This window comes from Perognathus longimembris, chromosome 23 (genome assembly GCF_023159225.1).
Source record: "Perognathus longimembris pacificus isolate PPM17 chromosome 23, ASM2315922v1, whole genome shotgun sequence".
In the NCBI taxonomy this organism is placed as follows: domain Eukaryota; kingdom Metazoa; phylum Chordata; class Mammalia; order Rodentia; family Heteromyidae; genus Perognathus; species Perognathus longimembris.
In genome coordinates, this window is record NC_063183.1 from 7,933,830 (window position 1) to 7,947,088 (window position 13,259).

The 13,259-nt window shown below is 50.6% G+C and overlaps 1 protein-coding gene across 1 annotated transcript in view; it reads right to left on the bottom strand.

Moving 5' to 3' along the window:
- Positions 1 to 109: 109 nt before the first annotated feature.
- The window catches only part of Vps35l (VPS35 endosomal protein sorting factor like), a 51,516-nt gene continuing 38,366 nt past the window's right edge, over positions 110 to 13,259 (bottom strand). Inside the window, exons 24-31 of the mRNA XM_048332790.1 lie at positions 11,107 to 11,205; positions 9,497 to 9,574; positions 8,352 to 8,466; positions 3,428 to 3,567; positions 2,636 to 2,801; positions 1,979 to 2,097; positions 525 to 671; positions 110 to 337 (exon numbers count right to left, since the gene is read on the bottom strand). Of these exons, the coding sequence (XP_048188747.1) occupies positions 239 to 337; positions 525 to 671; positions 1,979 to 2,097; positions 2,636 to 2,801; positions 3,428 to 3,567; positions 8,352 to 8,466; positions 9,497 to 9,574; positions 11,107 to 11,205 (963 nt within the window). The 3' untranslated portion in view covers positions 110 to 238. The remainder of the gene's footprint in view (positions 338 to 524; positions 672 to 1,978; positions 2,098 to 2,635; positions 2,802 to 3,427; positions 3,568 to 8,351; positions 8,467 to 9,496; positions 9,575 to 11,106; positions 11,206 to 13,259) is intronic.

Here is a 13,259-nt window from a genome sequence, read left to right on the forward strand (position 1 = left end):
GTGAGAAAGGCTCCCGGGGAAAGAGGGGCCTATGTTCCCAGTGTGTCCCAGCCTGACTGAAGAGCTGAAGTGAGACCCTTTGTTTGGCAAAGAAACACTAGGATTTGGCTCCTTGGAGAACGCGATTTAATACTTTGCTGATTCCCTCTTTGCTGGGAGAAAGCCTGGGCAGAGCCCAAACCATTCGTCCATATATATGTACAAAAGAACAAATCAGAAAACCTCGAGCCCCATGGGCTCAGGTCCTCGTCTGCAGGGGGAGTCGCAGGGCCAGCTCCGTCAGATGATTCATGTCTGGCTGTTTGCTTCGCTTCTTGATGTATTCCAGAGTTTTCACCTAGGAGGAGAGAGAAAGATCTGTGTCCTGTGTGGCTCACAATTGCTGGGAGCCCAAGTCAGGGCAGCGAGCGGGCCCTGTGAGCACACAGGAGGAGAGCGGTCTTAGACCTTAGATCAGACATTGGGTGTGCCAGGCACATGGGGGGGGGGGGCCCTGGTGGCAGCCCAGGGGCAAGTGGGCTCACCATGGTCCTGCTGTCAGCACAGCCATGCCGCTGTGCCAGGTGCCACAGGTTGACAGACAGCTGGTTCAGCTTGTTGTTGCGCAGGTCCCCGTGGGCCAGGATGCTGTTGAAGAAGGAGAGGCCCAGCAGGCTCTGGCGCTTCAGGGCCTGTAAGAGGAAGGGTGGTGACCCCCTGCACTGGTACTCAGGCCACCCCAAGCCCAGCAGAGGCCCCACAGGCTGCGCTCAAATCCCAGCTTTGCCATGTGCTTGTTGCTCCACCTACTCAGACTTGCTGCCTCCTCCACATGTGAAATGGGAGATGGGGAAAGAATTGTCTAGGACTCACAGCAGGCCCTATGAGAGGCCCTTCCCAGAGGTAACAGTCAGTAGGAAAGGCCATGCCAATAGGTTCCTGAGCCCAAGCCAAGCTGTACAACCAGAAGCCAAGGCCCGCAATCGTGGGAGAGGAGGTGGGGAGTTACTAGTTGTGCACAGAAATCATGGAGTCTCTCATCTGGCACATGGAGAGTTAGGACAACTGAGTCACAGCGGGTGATGATGGAACGAGCCTGGCCTGCACATGAGTGTGGGTCCTGCAGGAATGGCTATGGTCAGAATTAGTGAAGCCACTGGAGGGAAGCGCTGGGACCTACGCTGGCTGAGCAGCCCCTGCGCCTGCGCTTGGGCAGCTCAGTGGAAGGCCCTCGCTGAAGCCCTAGCGAACACCGGGAAGCCAGTAGTGGGGGTGCATGCTTGGAACCCCAGCTATTCAGGAAGAGGTAGGAGGGGTTGTGGTCCTGACCTCTCTCTGAAAAACAACACGGGCTTGGGGTGGCTCAGGTGGTAGAGCACCTACCCAGCAAGCATGAGGTCCCAAGTCCAAAACTGTCATAAGAGGTCAGTGGGGACCTGTGTTACCGGTTCTGCTGTTCTAGAGGAATCTGGCCACATTTGCTTGCTTTGGTTTCCTTTCTTTAGTAAGAACTGAACCTGGCTCCTGCCCTTCACAGAAGGGCTTGGGAGTGGCCAGCATGGCTGTTTCTAGACCGCTTCAAAAGAGTCGTGCTGAGTACTGGGCTGGGGGTTGACGGTGACTCAAAGACAGCCTGTCCCTGCTCCCAAGGAGCCTCCACTCCCGAGAGAGGACACACGACACTGCCCAGGGGCAGCCAGGGCCACCATCTGAGCTGTGTTCGAGTCCTGTGAGGGAGGGCAGATGTGATGGGACTTCACCCCTAGCACAGGCCGGCTGACACCTACAGCCCACCCAGGCTCTCAAGGGCTGCAGCATCACAGGCGGGCGCCACCACATCCTACGTGGTGTTGGCTGACATAACATTGTAACAAGCATTGCTGTCCTAAGGAGCTGAGGGGAGCAGTGTTCTGGAGCCTGGGGTAAGGGGGAAGCAGTGCCGGCCTCAAACGCCCCTATAGAATCGCTTCCCTTTCCCAGTGCACGCCAGGGGGCCCACCTCATCCTTGGCCAGGGTCTTCAAGTGCTCCAGGATCTGGGCCATCACCACCTCACACAGTTTGTTGTTCTCAGCCAGGAACTTGGAGTCTCCCCCATAGAGGCTGTCGTTGGAGTCCACTGAGGGAACAAGGGAGACTGTGACTGACTACGCCTGTGGCTGCGCGGGCAGGGAGACAGCTGTGTCCACAGGTCAGAGGTGGCAGAAGGCACAGCCCGGTAAACAGGACTGGCTTTGGGACTCTGCAGGCCAGGCGGAGCCAGAGGCCCATGGGTGTGGATGTCATCCCCCTGCTGCTCCCCACGTGGACCCCACAGCAGCTACTGGGGGCAGGGCTGAGGCCGCTCGAAAAGCAAGGTAGTACAACCAATTCCCTTTTTGGGGTGGGGAAACTGAGGCCAGAGGAAAGTTATAATCTAAACCCAAAAGCCAGATTCCAAAGCCCGGGATGGGGTTGGGAACTGGCCAGAAATGAAGCTTTCCTGCTACTGTTCCAGATCATTCCATAGTTGGACCCATTTGTGGGCCTCCAAGGTCATTTAAAGGTCACTGTGATGTCAGGTGTTAAACACCCAAATCCATAGGCCTCATCCTGGGTTGTCGCTCTGGGAGGAGAAAGGGAGAAGGCTCTTGGGCCCTGCGGGAGGCACTGTATACCTCTGTCGATGTGGTACAGGTAGGTCTCCTGGCTCATGGCTGACAGCAGGTGGAGGACACTGGTGTAGATGCGGATCCTGTCATCGCTCGTGTCTTCCCACGTGTAGTCCTGGATCACGTTGAGAAGCTCCCGAACAAGAAACAGGACCCCATGTTCTGGATGATCCTGGTGGAGAGCCAAAATAGGAGAGATCAACCAAAACAGGAAGCAGAGAAGCAAGCGGAACCACTCTTTCCTTTAGCTGCTTGGAGAGGAGGCGAGCTCTCCTCCCAAGGCCAGGCCAGGTGGGTCACAAGCGGAGAAGCAACTAGGAAGCCACACTCTGTGTGGGGTCAAAGAATGATTCTGGCCAGCTTCCAAAATGACTGCCTGGTAAGAAAGGGTCAGCCCAGACTGACCACAGACTCGAGACTGGGTCTCCTAGCAGTCTGGACAGCAGAAGCCTGGGGCGGGGGGGGGGGGGGGGAGCAGGGGGTGCTGGAGGAACCCAAAGGGCACGGTCACTGCTTGAAGTGCTCAGGCTTTAAGAACAACCCAGGAAAGTCAGCAACTACAGAACTGTCCTCCATCTCCTTGGAGAGGGAAGCCCCTGCACAGAGTCTCCCGGACCTGCCTGTCTGAACTGGCTTTGGCCCTTGATCCTCAGGTCTCAGCTTCCTGAGGGGCTAGGATAACAAGCTGAAACCCTGGCGTCCGGCCACAGCTTCAGCTCTCCAGGAAAGGCAAGCTGAGGCAGCCAACAGACCTGCTGCACTTTGGGACCCGTCTCCTGGGCCTTGGGGAAAACATACCGGCACAATCAGCAGCGTGGAGAAGAAATTGCAGAGGAATTCCAGAAGGAAGGCTTCGGAAGGCCGCATCTTCCCATCGATGTTGATCATCTTGGGAACTTCTGGCACGAGGCTGATGGCGGCTTTGAAGAAAGCATCAGCTGCAGGAGGAAGACAAGCAGCGGTAAGAACTACAGTGCAGGATGGGGTCCTCCTCATCCTCCTCCAATGGCCCAGGCTGAGCAGAAGTTTCTAGAAATCACAATGAGATCTGGCAGGCTATTGGAAAACAGGGAGCTACTGATGTTCTCAGAAGCTGGCTCGAGAAGCTCAGCAAGGAATGAAAGCAGGGGGGAGGGTTCCATGCTGCCCAGGAGACAGTGGCCATGGCCCAGGGGCGGGAGGCTGTCAGCCCCCTCCACAGGGGTGGAGTGAGGAAGGGCTAACTCCCCGGCATGGATGGCAGAGCTGCAACTCAGACCTGGGTCTGCCTGAATCTTCTCTAGGACATGCCCTTTCTTGCTAACACCCATGGAACTAACTGGGTGGGAGCACACTTGTAATCCCAGCAGTCAGAAGGGTTAAAGTAGGAGGACTGAGTTTCAGGCTCGGCAGAAAGTTTCAGGGTACTGGGGTGGGGCGGGGGAGGGGGAGACCACAGACTAGGCACAGTAGGACACATGGTAATCTCAGCTATTTAGTGATCAGGACAATTTTAGATACCAGTCCAGGCAAAAGATTGCCAAGAACCTCAACTCTAACAAGCTGGACGTAGTGGTGTAAGCCTGTCATCCCAGCTACTGAGAGGCATGGGTAGGAGGATCTTGGCCTCTAGGCAGGCCCAAGTAGAAAGTACGAAAGTATAAGACCCTATCAAAAAATAACAAAAACAAAAATGGCTAGTAGCATGGTTCAAATGGCAGAGTATGAGCTAGCAAGTGCAGTCTTGAAGTCAAACCCTAGTATTACCAAAAATAAAAATAAAAAAGGAAAGAAAGAAAAGAAAGCTAACTATGGAAGTGTCTAAGGAATGAGCATGATGGAAGTGGCACTGTGGCTCAAAGTGGTAGAGCGCTAGCCTTGAGTGAAAAAGCTCAGAGACAGCAGCCAGGCCCTGAGTTCAAGTCCCACACTGACAAAAAAAAAAGTTAAAGGAATGAGCATGCATGCACATGCCACTTTAGAGACTTATGACTGGGGAATGAAGGGTGTGTGTTGGTGGCACTGAGGTTTGAACTCCAGGCTTCATACTTGCTAGACAGGTTCTCTTAGTACTTGAGCCACCTCCAGTCCTTTTTCGGTCTCACTTTTTTTTTTTTTTGCAGGCCAGCCTACCCATGACCCTACTACTTATGCCTCCTCCTTGGCTGGGATGACACCTTTAAAGCCTCCTCTAAAGCTTTTAAAGGTTCCACACTGTGCTCCAGGGCCTCTTCAGGCTCCCACAGGCACTTGGGGGCCAGTGGCCTCCCTTTCTGTGCAGTGCTTTGAGCCTGCACAACTGCCTGTCTGAACAACAAGCTTTCATGTTCTAAGCCACTAAGCCATCAGCAAGCCGGACGGACAACTGTCAGAAAGCTTCTCAACACACAGAATTAAAATGTATGTTTGCTCATTGTGTGCAAGAGCAAAACTTGGAAAAGTGTCCAAATATTTTTTCAGCAGAAGGAACATTTTTGGGGGAAACTGGGGAGGATGCTAGGAGAAGGAATTTATAACACATCCAAAAGAGAAACAATGCTAAGAGCCATTTACAAAGACTGGGTGGAGCTGTATGTACTGACATGGGGCTGGGGGCCCCAAGGTTTACCAAGAAGCCAAAAAAGCTCAGAAAAACCACTGTAGGAGAATCGGCCTCCTCTCCCTCCTGAGGGGGCAGAGATGGTGTGCAAACATGAGAATACAGACAGATGGGCGCGAGGGAGGAGGGGGGAGACAGGAATAGAGGAATGATGAATCTTCTTTAATGGATGTACACAAGGAAACTCGGAGGAAAGTGTCCAATCTGTGAACAGATGTCTGGAGGAAGGCGATGGGGAAGATACAAGTGTGTTACCAGAGGATGTCTTCTCCAAAGTCCTCTATTTCTGTATTCTGGCAACACTTTCAAATCAGTGTTCCAAACTTTTGTAATACAAATCATTAACACTCAAAGTCGCATCCTGACTGCCTCTCATGTGAAGAAGATGCAACCATCTCCCCTACCACACCCAGACACGGTAGGAAACTCAGATATAACTCTGGCCTGCAGGAGGACGTGTTTGTGCCCCCAGCCTTGGTGAGGTGGGGCATGCGCTGGACATGAGTCTTAAGCCAAACCCAAGGTTGAAGGAATGAAAAGCAGCCCACCTTCCAAGGCGCACTGCCTTTCCAGAATGCATTAGCTCAGTGCTAATGGAAATCTCCACCACATTACAGTCAACTTCAAGAGCAAAATGACCTCAAAGGCCATTTGCTGCCAGACTCAGTCCATCATCTGTCCTAGACACCTTGGCTGCACAGTCGTCCCGGGCCAGGGACGTCTAGGAACAGAAGCATTCCAGGAGGCGCAGAGCCCCCAACCCCACCAACTCACTCCAGTAAAGCTCAGTTCTGCCTCTAAGAGTAATCCACTGTCTTAAGGTCTACAAACCCCACTTTAAAGCATCTTTTCTTGTCTAGCACATTTTCTATCTCTGTGTGAGTGAAGTTCGGAGTGACAATATCAATGAAATAGAAGCCATCATATGAATGGCTGGAGGCATGGCTCAAGTGTAAGAGCAACCCATCCAGCATGTACAAAGCCCTGAGTTCAAACTCCAGTACATCAAAACAACAACAGGAATTAGGTAAGAAACGCCCATATGAGATGCAACGTCAAGTCAAGACCCTGCAGTCCCTTAAATGAATGGCGAATACTTGCCATAGCCAGGCACACCACCACACATTCGCCATCTCTGGACTACCCAACAGGGCTCTGCTACCCAGTGATGGAATGATGGCAGGAAGAAAGCCTGCCGTGCTCACCACACAGTTTCCATCTGCTATCAGCTGGATCTTCAAATTCAGACCCTGAGGATGTGAAGGCTGAGGGGGACCCTCCCTGTTGAGATTAGAAGCTGAAGATAAATAAGTGAAAGGTAAAATAAAGGACAAGAGAATCTGCTCTGGCTAGGTCATGTCCTGATGACGGGACATTATCTAATGCAAAAGGAAGACAGGCACTTCTGGGCCATCTCCTGGTGGAAGCCTTGGACCCAGCAACTCATCGGCACTTCCTTCACATTCCTAGGAGCTCTGGGGTGGTGGGCATGTGCAGCTCAGTGCAGGCTCAGTGCTCCAGCTGTTGTGCAAAGGACCAGGACTGGGGATCGGCCTCCTGCACTGATCCTCTGTCAGCACCTCATACTGGCCATCTGGGGTTCAAGAGTTTATTTGTTAGGCTGGGCCCAGCGAGGCAAAGCCTGATGAAGAAGATGCAGCGAAGGCAGGAACTGAACTGGGGAAGGGCAATGGATGGATGCTCCACAGCCAGCTGAAACAGGATGCTGGGACGTGGACAGAAACAGCTGCTTCCACAGCCTCATTTCATTTATATTTAGCCTTCCACTTCTTAGTAATTGAATGCATTATTTATTTGGCTGCGTGTGGCTCTCAGAACAATAGGCTTTTAAGGTTTTGCACCACAGCATTTAGACTGGAGTAAAATTCATCAGATACATTTTTAAACACGAAGTGCAACCACATTCCCCTCCCGGCAGTAGCTTAAAGCAGGAGTGAGGCGGACGAGGAGCCAGAGGACCCATCAGGACAGTGGTTGGAAGGGTGATGCTAACCCCAGCATAACCCACGAGTTGGGGTCACAGAGTGACCACCACTGAAAACACCCGTCCATCTCACATGGGGCTACAGGAATCCAACAGTCACACACACATCATGACAGCCTGCACTGTATGTGCCCAGTACACAGTGTGGTGGAAGGCAGGACCAGAGAAGAGCCCAGCCACCACAGCCCTCCGCCATGCAGTGCCGCACTACCGCACACAGTGTGGCTGCCTCCCTCCCTCCCGGCTTGCTTGTCTCCCTGGCAGTCTGGGCCCACCTCTTGACTAAGCTACCACACTGCTGCCTACCTACCCCAGGGCAGAAGTCTGGTCCACAACAGTAAGCTGGGCATCTGTTCTACACATACCAGATTCCCCGTGGGGGTTTCTGGGGTCTCACACACACAGACCTGACTCTGTGTGACTCTGTGCTAGCCCAGCAGGCCAACTCCACATGCTCTGGCATCCTCTGCCCGCACAGGAAAACTCCACAGGCGCCATGACCTGCCTCTAAATGTGCTTCCCTCATCTTCCCTCACAACTCCTGTCTTTCTTCTTTCCCTTTTTTTCTGTGGTGTTAGGATTGAACCTAGGGCCTCTCACATGCTAGGCAAGAACTCTCCTACTTGACCTATGCCCCAGTCTTTTTGTTTGTATTTGAGCTATGGTTCTCTCACTCCCTTGGCCCAGGTTGGCCTCAAACTCAAGATCCTCCTGCCACTGCTTCTCAAGTATAGCTGGGAATGTAAGTGCACAACACATCTACATTTTTTTCTGTGTGTGTGCCAGTCCTGAGGCTTGAACTCGGCCAGTGTGCTATCCTGGAGCCTTGGAGCTTGGGTTTTATTCAAGGCTAGTGCTCCACCACTTGACCCATGGCTCCACATCCAGATTATTATTTTTTTTTTTTGAGGTGTGTGTGTTTCGTAGCCCAAGATGGCTTTGAACTTCGATCCTCAGATCTCAACCTCCTGAGTAGCTAGGAATACAAGAGTGAGGCAGCAGCACCCAGCCACATCTGGTTTCTTTCTTCCTTGAAAGAAACTCTCTTTTCAAAATACCTCTCTGTCCAGACACACACACAACTGAGTCCTCTCTCCACAGCAGTAAGAAAGCGCTTGGCACCAAGAGCCGTGGCTTACCTTGGGAGAGGCACTGGTTGGCCAGGGCGACCTGACCCGAATGCAGGTAGAGGTTGAGGCGTGTGAAGATGCCGCCCAGGGAGGGGATGGTGATGAAGCAGTAGGCAACGCAGGCCTGGGAAAAAGTAGGCATGTGGTCAGCAACATCACATTGCTCGGTATTCCCGTATTCATGCTGCACATGCTTCCAAGCAAAAACACCCAATCCTACTATTTGTTCTCAAGTTACTCTCCTATCTTTTCTATCCTGCCTCTCGTCTATCCAATAATCCTTGGGAAGGTGGGTAGGGGAGTGTGGTACAGGCAAAGTAATTCTTCACCTATTACTACAGGACAACATCTAATGTCGGCAAATGTAGAAGCAACACTTAATGCCAATTCCTTATAGAAATAAAAACATATTAAACCAAATGGGAGAGCTGGATATAGTACCTGCCTATAATCCCAGCTATGAAGGAGGCAGAGGTAGAAGCACAAGCCAGCTGGTCCCAAGCCAGCCCTAGGTAAAAAAGCAAGACCTTACCTAAAAAATTAAAACAAAAAAGGGCGGGGAGGCCAGGTCAAGGGGTAGAGAGCCAGCTTAGCTAGTGTAAAGCCATTAGTTCAAACCTCAATAGCATCAAAAGAAAAAAGTTAGATTCAGGTAGCATATGGCAATGCAAATCCATCTCTCATCCACCTCCTCAAAACACATTCAGGTTATCTGAAACACTGCTTGAGAAGTGTTTCGGACTTTGGATATCAGAATATTTGTGGATACATAAAGAGATGTCTTAGAATGAGACCCCAGTCTAAACACAAAATACACAGAATTTTTAATAATTCTGAGCAGGAGACCAAGTTCCACAGAGTGGAATTTTCCATTTGTGGTCCGATGCACACAAAATCAGATTTTGGATGGGATCTAGGAACTGGAAATGCTCCATTTGTATGAAAATTCAAGCTCCTTTGATCATTTTTTTTTTAAAATAACACAAAAATTGATCTACCCACAGATAACTAAGGAAATTTTAATCTGAAAAATCAGGACAAAGCCATAAAGCACACTAATTCTAGCACACACTTATCCTCCTCTGAAAACAGCAAGTTAGCAGTCTGCAAAGAAGCAACCCGTGTTACAGGCGTCCTTTATCTTTTGCACGCACCCGGACAAAGGCAGCCGTCTTTCTGGAATGATTTCCCTTCATTACTTTCCTTGTTTCCATTGCCAAGCGGTTCACACTCTGATTTGTTGAGAAATAAAATGGAAATGGTCATGAAATGGGGGCAGGGCCAGAAGCACACATACATCAACCAAACAAGGCTCGTTAGCAGCGGACCCTGAAAAACCAAAGGGGCCAGCAGGCCCACCCAAAATCTTAGGTTGAGCACATGTGTACCAGAAGACAGAACAAGAAGCAGCCCAAGCAGCCCCTCAGTGAGCAGGGCCACCCATCAGCACTACAAATGACCATTTTCTGGTTTAATAAACAGTGAGGGTTCACTTAAGGCACTTCCAGAAATCCAACATTCTAAGCTTAAAAGAAACTTCCAAATCTAAAGGCATACAACTGAGCAATGTCATTTTAGCTATGTTTACTAGCTCATTTGATTCCTCTAGCCCCCAGCTCAGTACTTGTTACCTATTCCCATTTTACAGACAGTCCCTACATGTACATTTAGTTGTGCTAAGGTGACCTGTAGCTGTGACAGCTCACTCCCACACACCCTGGCCTCATTCAGTCCCTTGCTGATGCACTGTGGATCTGTAGAACAGGGTTCACATGTAAAGTGAACTGTGCAAAGGCGATGAATGAAAAACAGAAATAAGAAAGCAGTGTCTGATCTGCTTCTAAGGCTGGGCACTGATACAGTGCCTACCAAGTGTACAGACTTCACTAGCAAGTAATTATGCTTAAGAAAGGATTGTGTCAGGTGCCAATGGCTCACACCAATAATCCTAGCTGAAGGCTGAGGTTCAATGTTCAAAGCCAGCCCAGCCAGGAAAGTTCATGAGACTCTAATCTTTGATTTATTACCAGAAAACCAGGAGTGAAGCTGTGGCTCGAAGTGGTAGAGTGCTAGCCTTAAGTAAAATTGCTCAGGGACAGTGCCCAAGCCCTGAGTTCAAGCCTCATAACAAATAAAAGCTGTAAGTGGAAATATGGCTCAAGTGGTAAAGAGCCAGCCTGAGGGAAAAAGCTAAGGGACAGTACCCAGGCCCCAGTACCAGCACAAGAAAATTTTAAAAAAAGAATAAAAAGGTTTTTCAGTTGGGCTGGTAATGTGGCTTAGCGGCACTCTGGCTCAAGTGGTAGAGTGCTAGCCTTGAGCAAAAGAAGCTCAGGGACAATGCCAGGCCCTGAGTTCAAGCCCCAAGACTGACAAAAAAAAAGTTTCTCCGTTGATGTATATTACGTTTTCAAATGGCTACCAAGCTGTGAGGCCATGACCACTGAAGCTTCCTGAACATAACTTCATAACAAACAGAACGGTTATTAATTCTTTGGGCATAAATGCCACCTAGTGAGGGAGGAGCCATGACCCATGGAGCCCACTGGTCAGGCCGCTGAACACCAAGTACTTTCTCCAAGTACTCAGTGTAAGGCACTTAATTCTTTGGCATGCAGAAAGATGAAAACACAGAGCACAGATCTCATTAAACTGTGGGAATCGGGGCCCATAAGCTAGGGGTGAGCCGAGGTAGAAGACACAGATGATCACTGGTTGGGGGCAGACAGACAGAAGGCGTTAATGGAGAGAATAAAAACCTTACGTGGATCAAGTGTACAAGAACAGGCTCCAGATTACAAAACATCGACCTGCACTCGACGTAGAAACTTAGCTGCTGTTCAAAATCACGGCCAAAGGAAACCTAGGATCAAGAGGAATGGTGTTGTTAGGAAGAAAACACACACACACACATACACATACACACACACACACACACACACACACACACACACACACTATTCTCTAACCAGACAGGCCATACACGTCACCCCATGTCGTGTTAGTGTGTAGTTTAGTAGTAGCTATCAGAGCCACCAATGCAAATGAAAGTTTCTCTGCCATAAAAATCCCCCTCTCCTTTTTCCTGTAGCCTGACGAGGCTTAGCTTGGCCATTTCCGTTATGGCTATTGGGTCTCTCTCTCATATCCTCCTAAGCTTTTCCTAGTAACTCAGTGACTCCCAGAGAAAGCCATATAGGATGAATGTTCCTGGCCCGGTACTGTATAGAAAAGCTCATGGGACAGGCACTGGTCAAACCCATCAGTGCCTTTCCCAAGTGGGAATGGAAGGCTATGCCTCCATTTCCAATACAATGGACAGAACCAGGTAGGCAGTTTCTCCAGCCCTTGTTGTTGAACAAGTGACAATTTCAAGGTTATATCCAAGAGGTCACACAGCTTTGGGCTCATTCAGTTTGGGTTCTGCCATTTCTATTAAAATAGAAGGCACAACCAAGTGCTAGTGGGTCACACCTATAATCCTAGGTACTCAGGAGGCTGAGACCTGAGGATCATGGTTTGGAGCCCACCTGGGAAGGCAATTCCAAGAGACTCTTATTTCCAGCTAGCAAGCAAAAACCTGGAAGTGGAGGCATGGCTCAAGTGGCAGAGCCCCCCAGTGGGGTGTGAGGGGAAGGTAAGACGGGGGAAGGAGGCAAGTGAGAGTAGGAGGTCTAAAGCTCAAGCCCATGAACACACATACAAATGAGCACACACCACGCTAGGTGTGGAAGTGCATACCTATAGTTCCAGCTAGCAAGGAAGCTGAAGCAGGACAATTACTTGAGTCTACAAGTTCAAGGCCAGCCTGAGCAACATAGAAATGCCTCATTACATACAAGAGAACCCAGACATTGGGGTAGTTGGTGTTTACGATGTTTCCAAGGGCTGCAATATTCCCTCCCACTCTTGCTGTCTTTTCCCAAGGGCTCTCTGACTTCCTCCAGTCAGAAGATGGAGTCTCTTCCTCTCCCCTCTATCCAGGCTAGCCCTGTGCCTTGCTTCCTGTGCCTTTTCTTTCCTCTCCTTCCTGGTGAGTCATGGGGCTTGAACTCAGGGCCTGGGTGCTTTCCCTGCACTTTTTCACTCAAGGCTAGTGCTCTACCACTTTCAGCCACAGCTCCACTTCCAGTTTTCTGGTGCCTAATTGGAGATAATAGTCTCATGGACTTTTTCTGCCCTGGTTGGCTTCGAATCATGATCCCCAGACCTCAGCCTCCTAAGTAGCTAGGGGTTACAGGTGTGAGCCACCAGCACCTGGCTCCTTTTTTTTTTCAATTTAAAAACAAATGACCAAAAATCCCAGTCTTTGGCCTCAAACTTGCCATCCTGTCTCACCCTCCCCATTGCTAGGACTGCATGCACCACACCACCTCCCTCACTAGGTAATTTCTAAGCCTTGGCCTTCAAAGCCTTGCAGCTAAGGTGTGTGCGCAGAGAAGCCAACACCGGGTGAGGCAGCACAGTTGAGAGAGATCACCCAAGGAGGAGAGAAGAAGAATGGGAGGAGGCCACGTGGAAGAAAACAGAGATGGCCCCCACACAGCCAGCACACAGCCTGGGGAAGGGAGTGAGGCTGTCTCAGCCCCCAGCACAATCATTGCCAAGTGAGTCGACACCTGCTGCTGCCCCACCAACTTGCAGAGCTATACGGACTTGCTGATGGCGACGGCAGCCACCCGAAGCTACCAGTCAGAGGGGAGTGACACGGACACTGGAGTAGAGCTGGATACCCACCTCTACTCTCACGAATGGCCGCCCGCCACCGCAGAGAGCCACTCCTCTCTCCACTTGTGCCTCTGGTCCAGATCATCAGCAATACATGTCTCTTGGCCAATCAGCATGCTGGGGCCTCAACCCAAGTTAATACCAAAAAACCCAACTCTAGGACTTTGCTGGACTACAGAGGCATGGGTG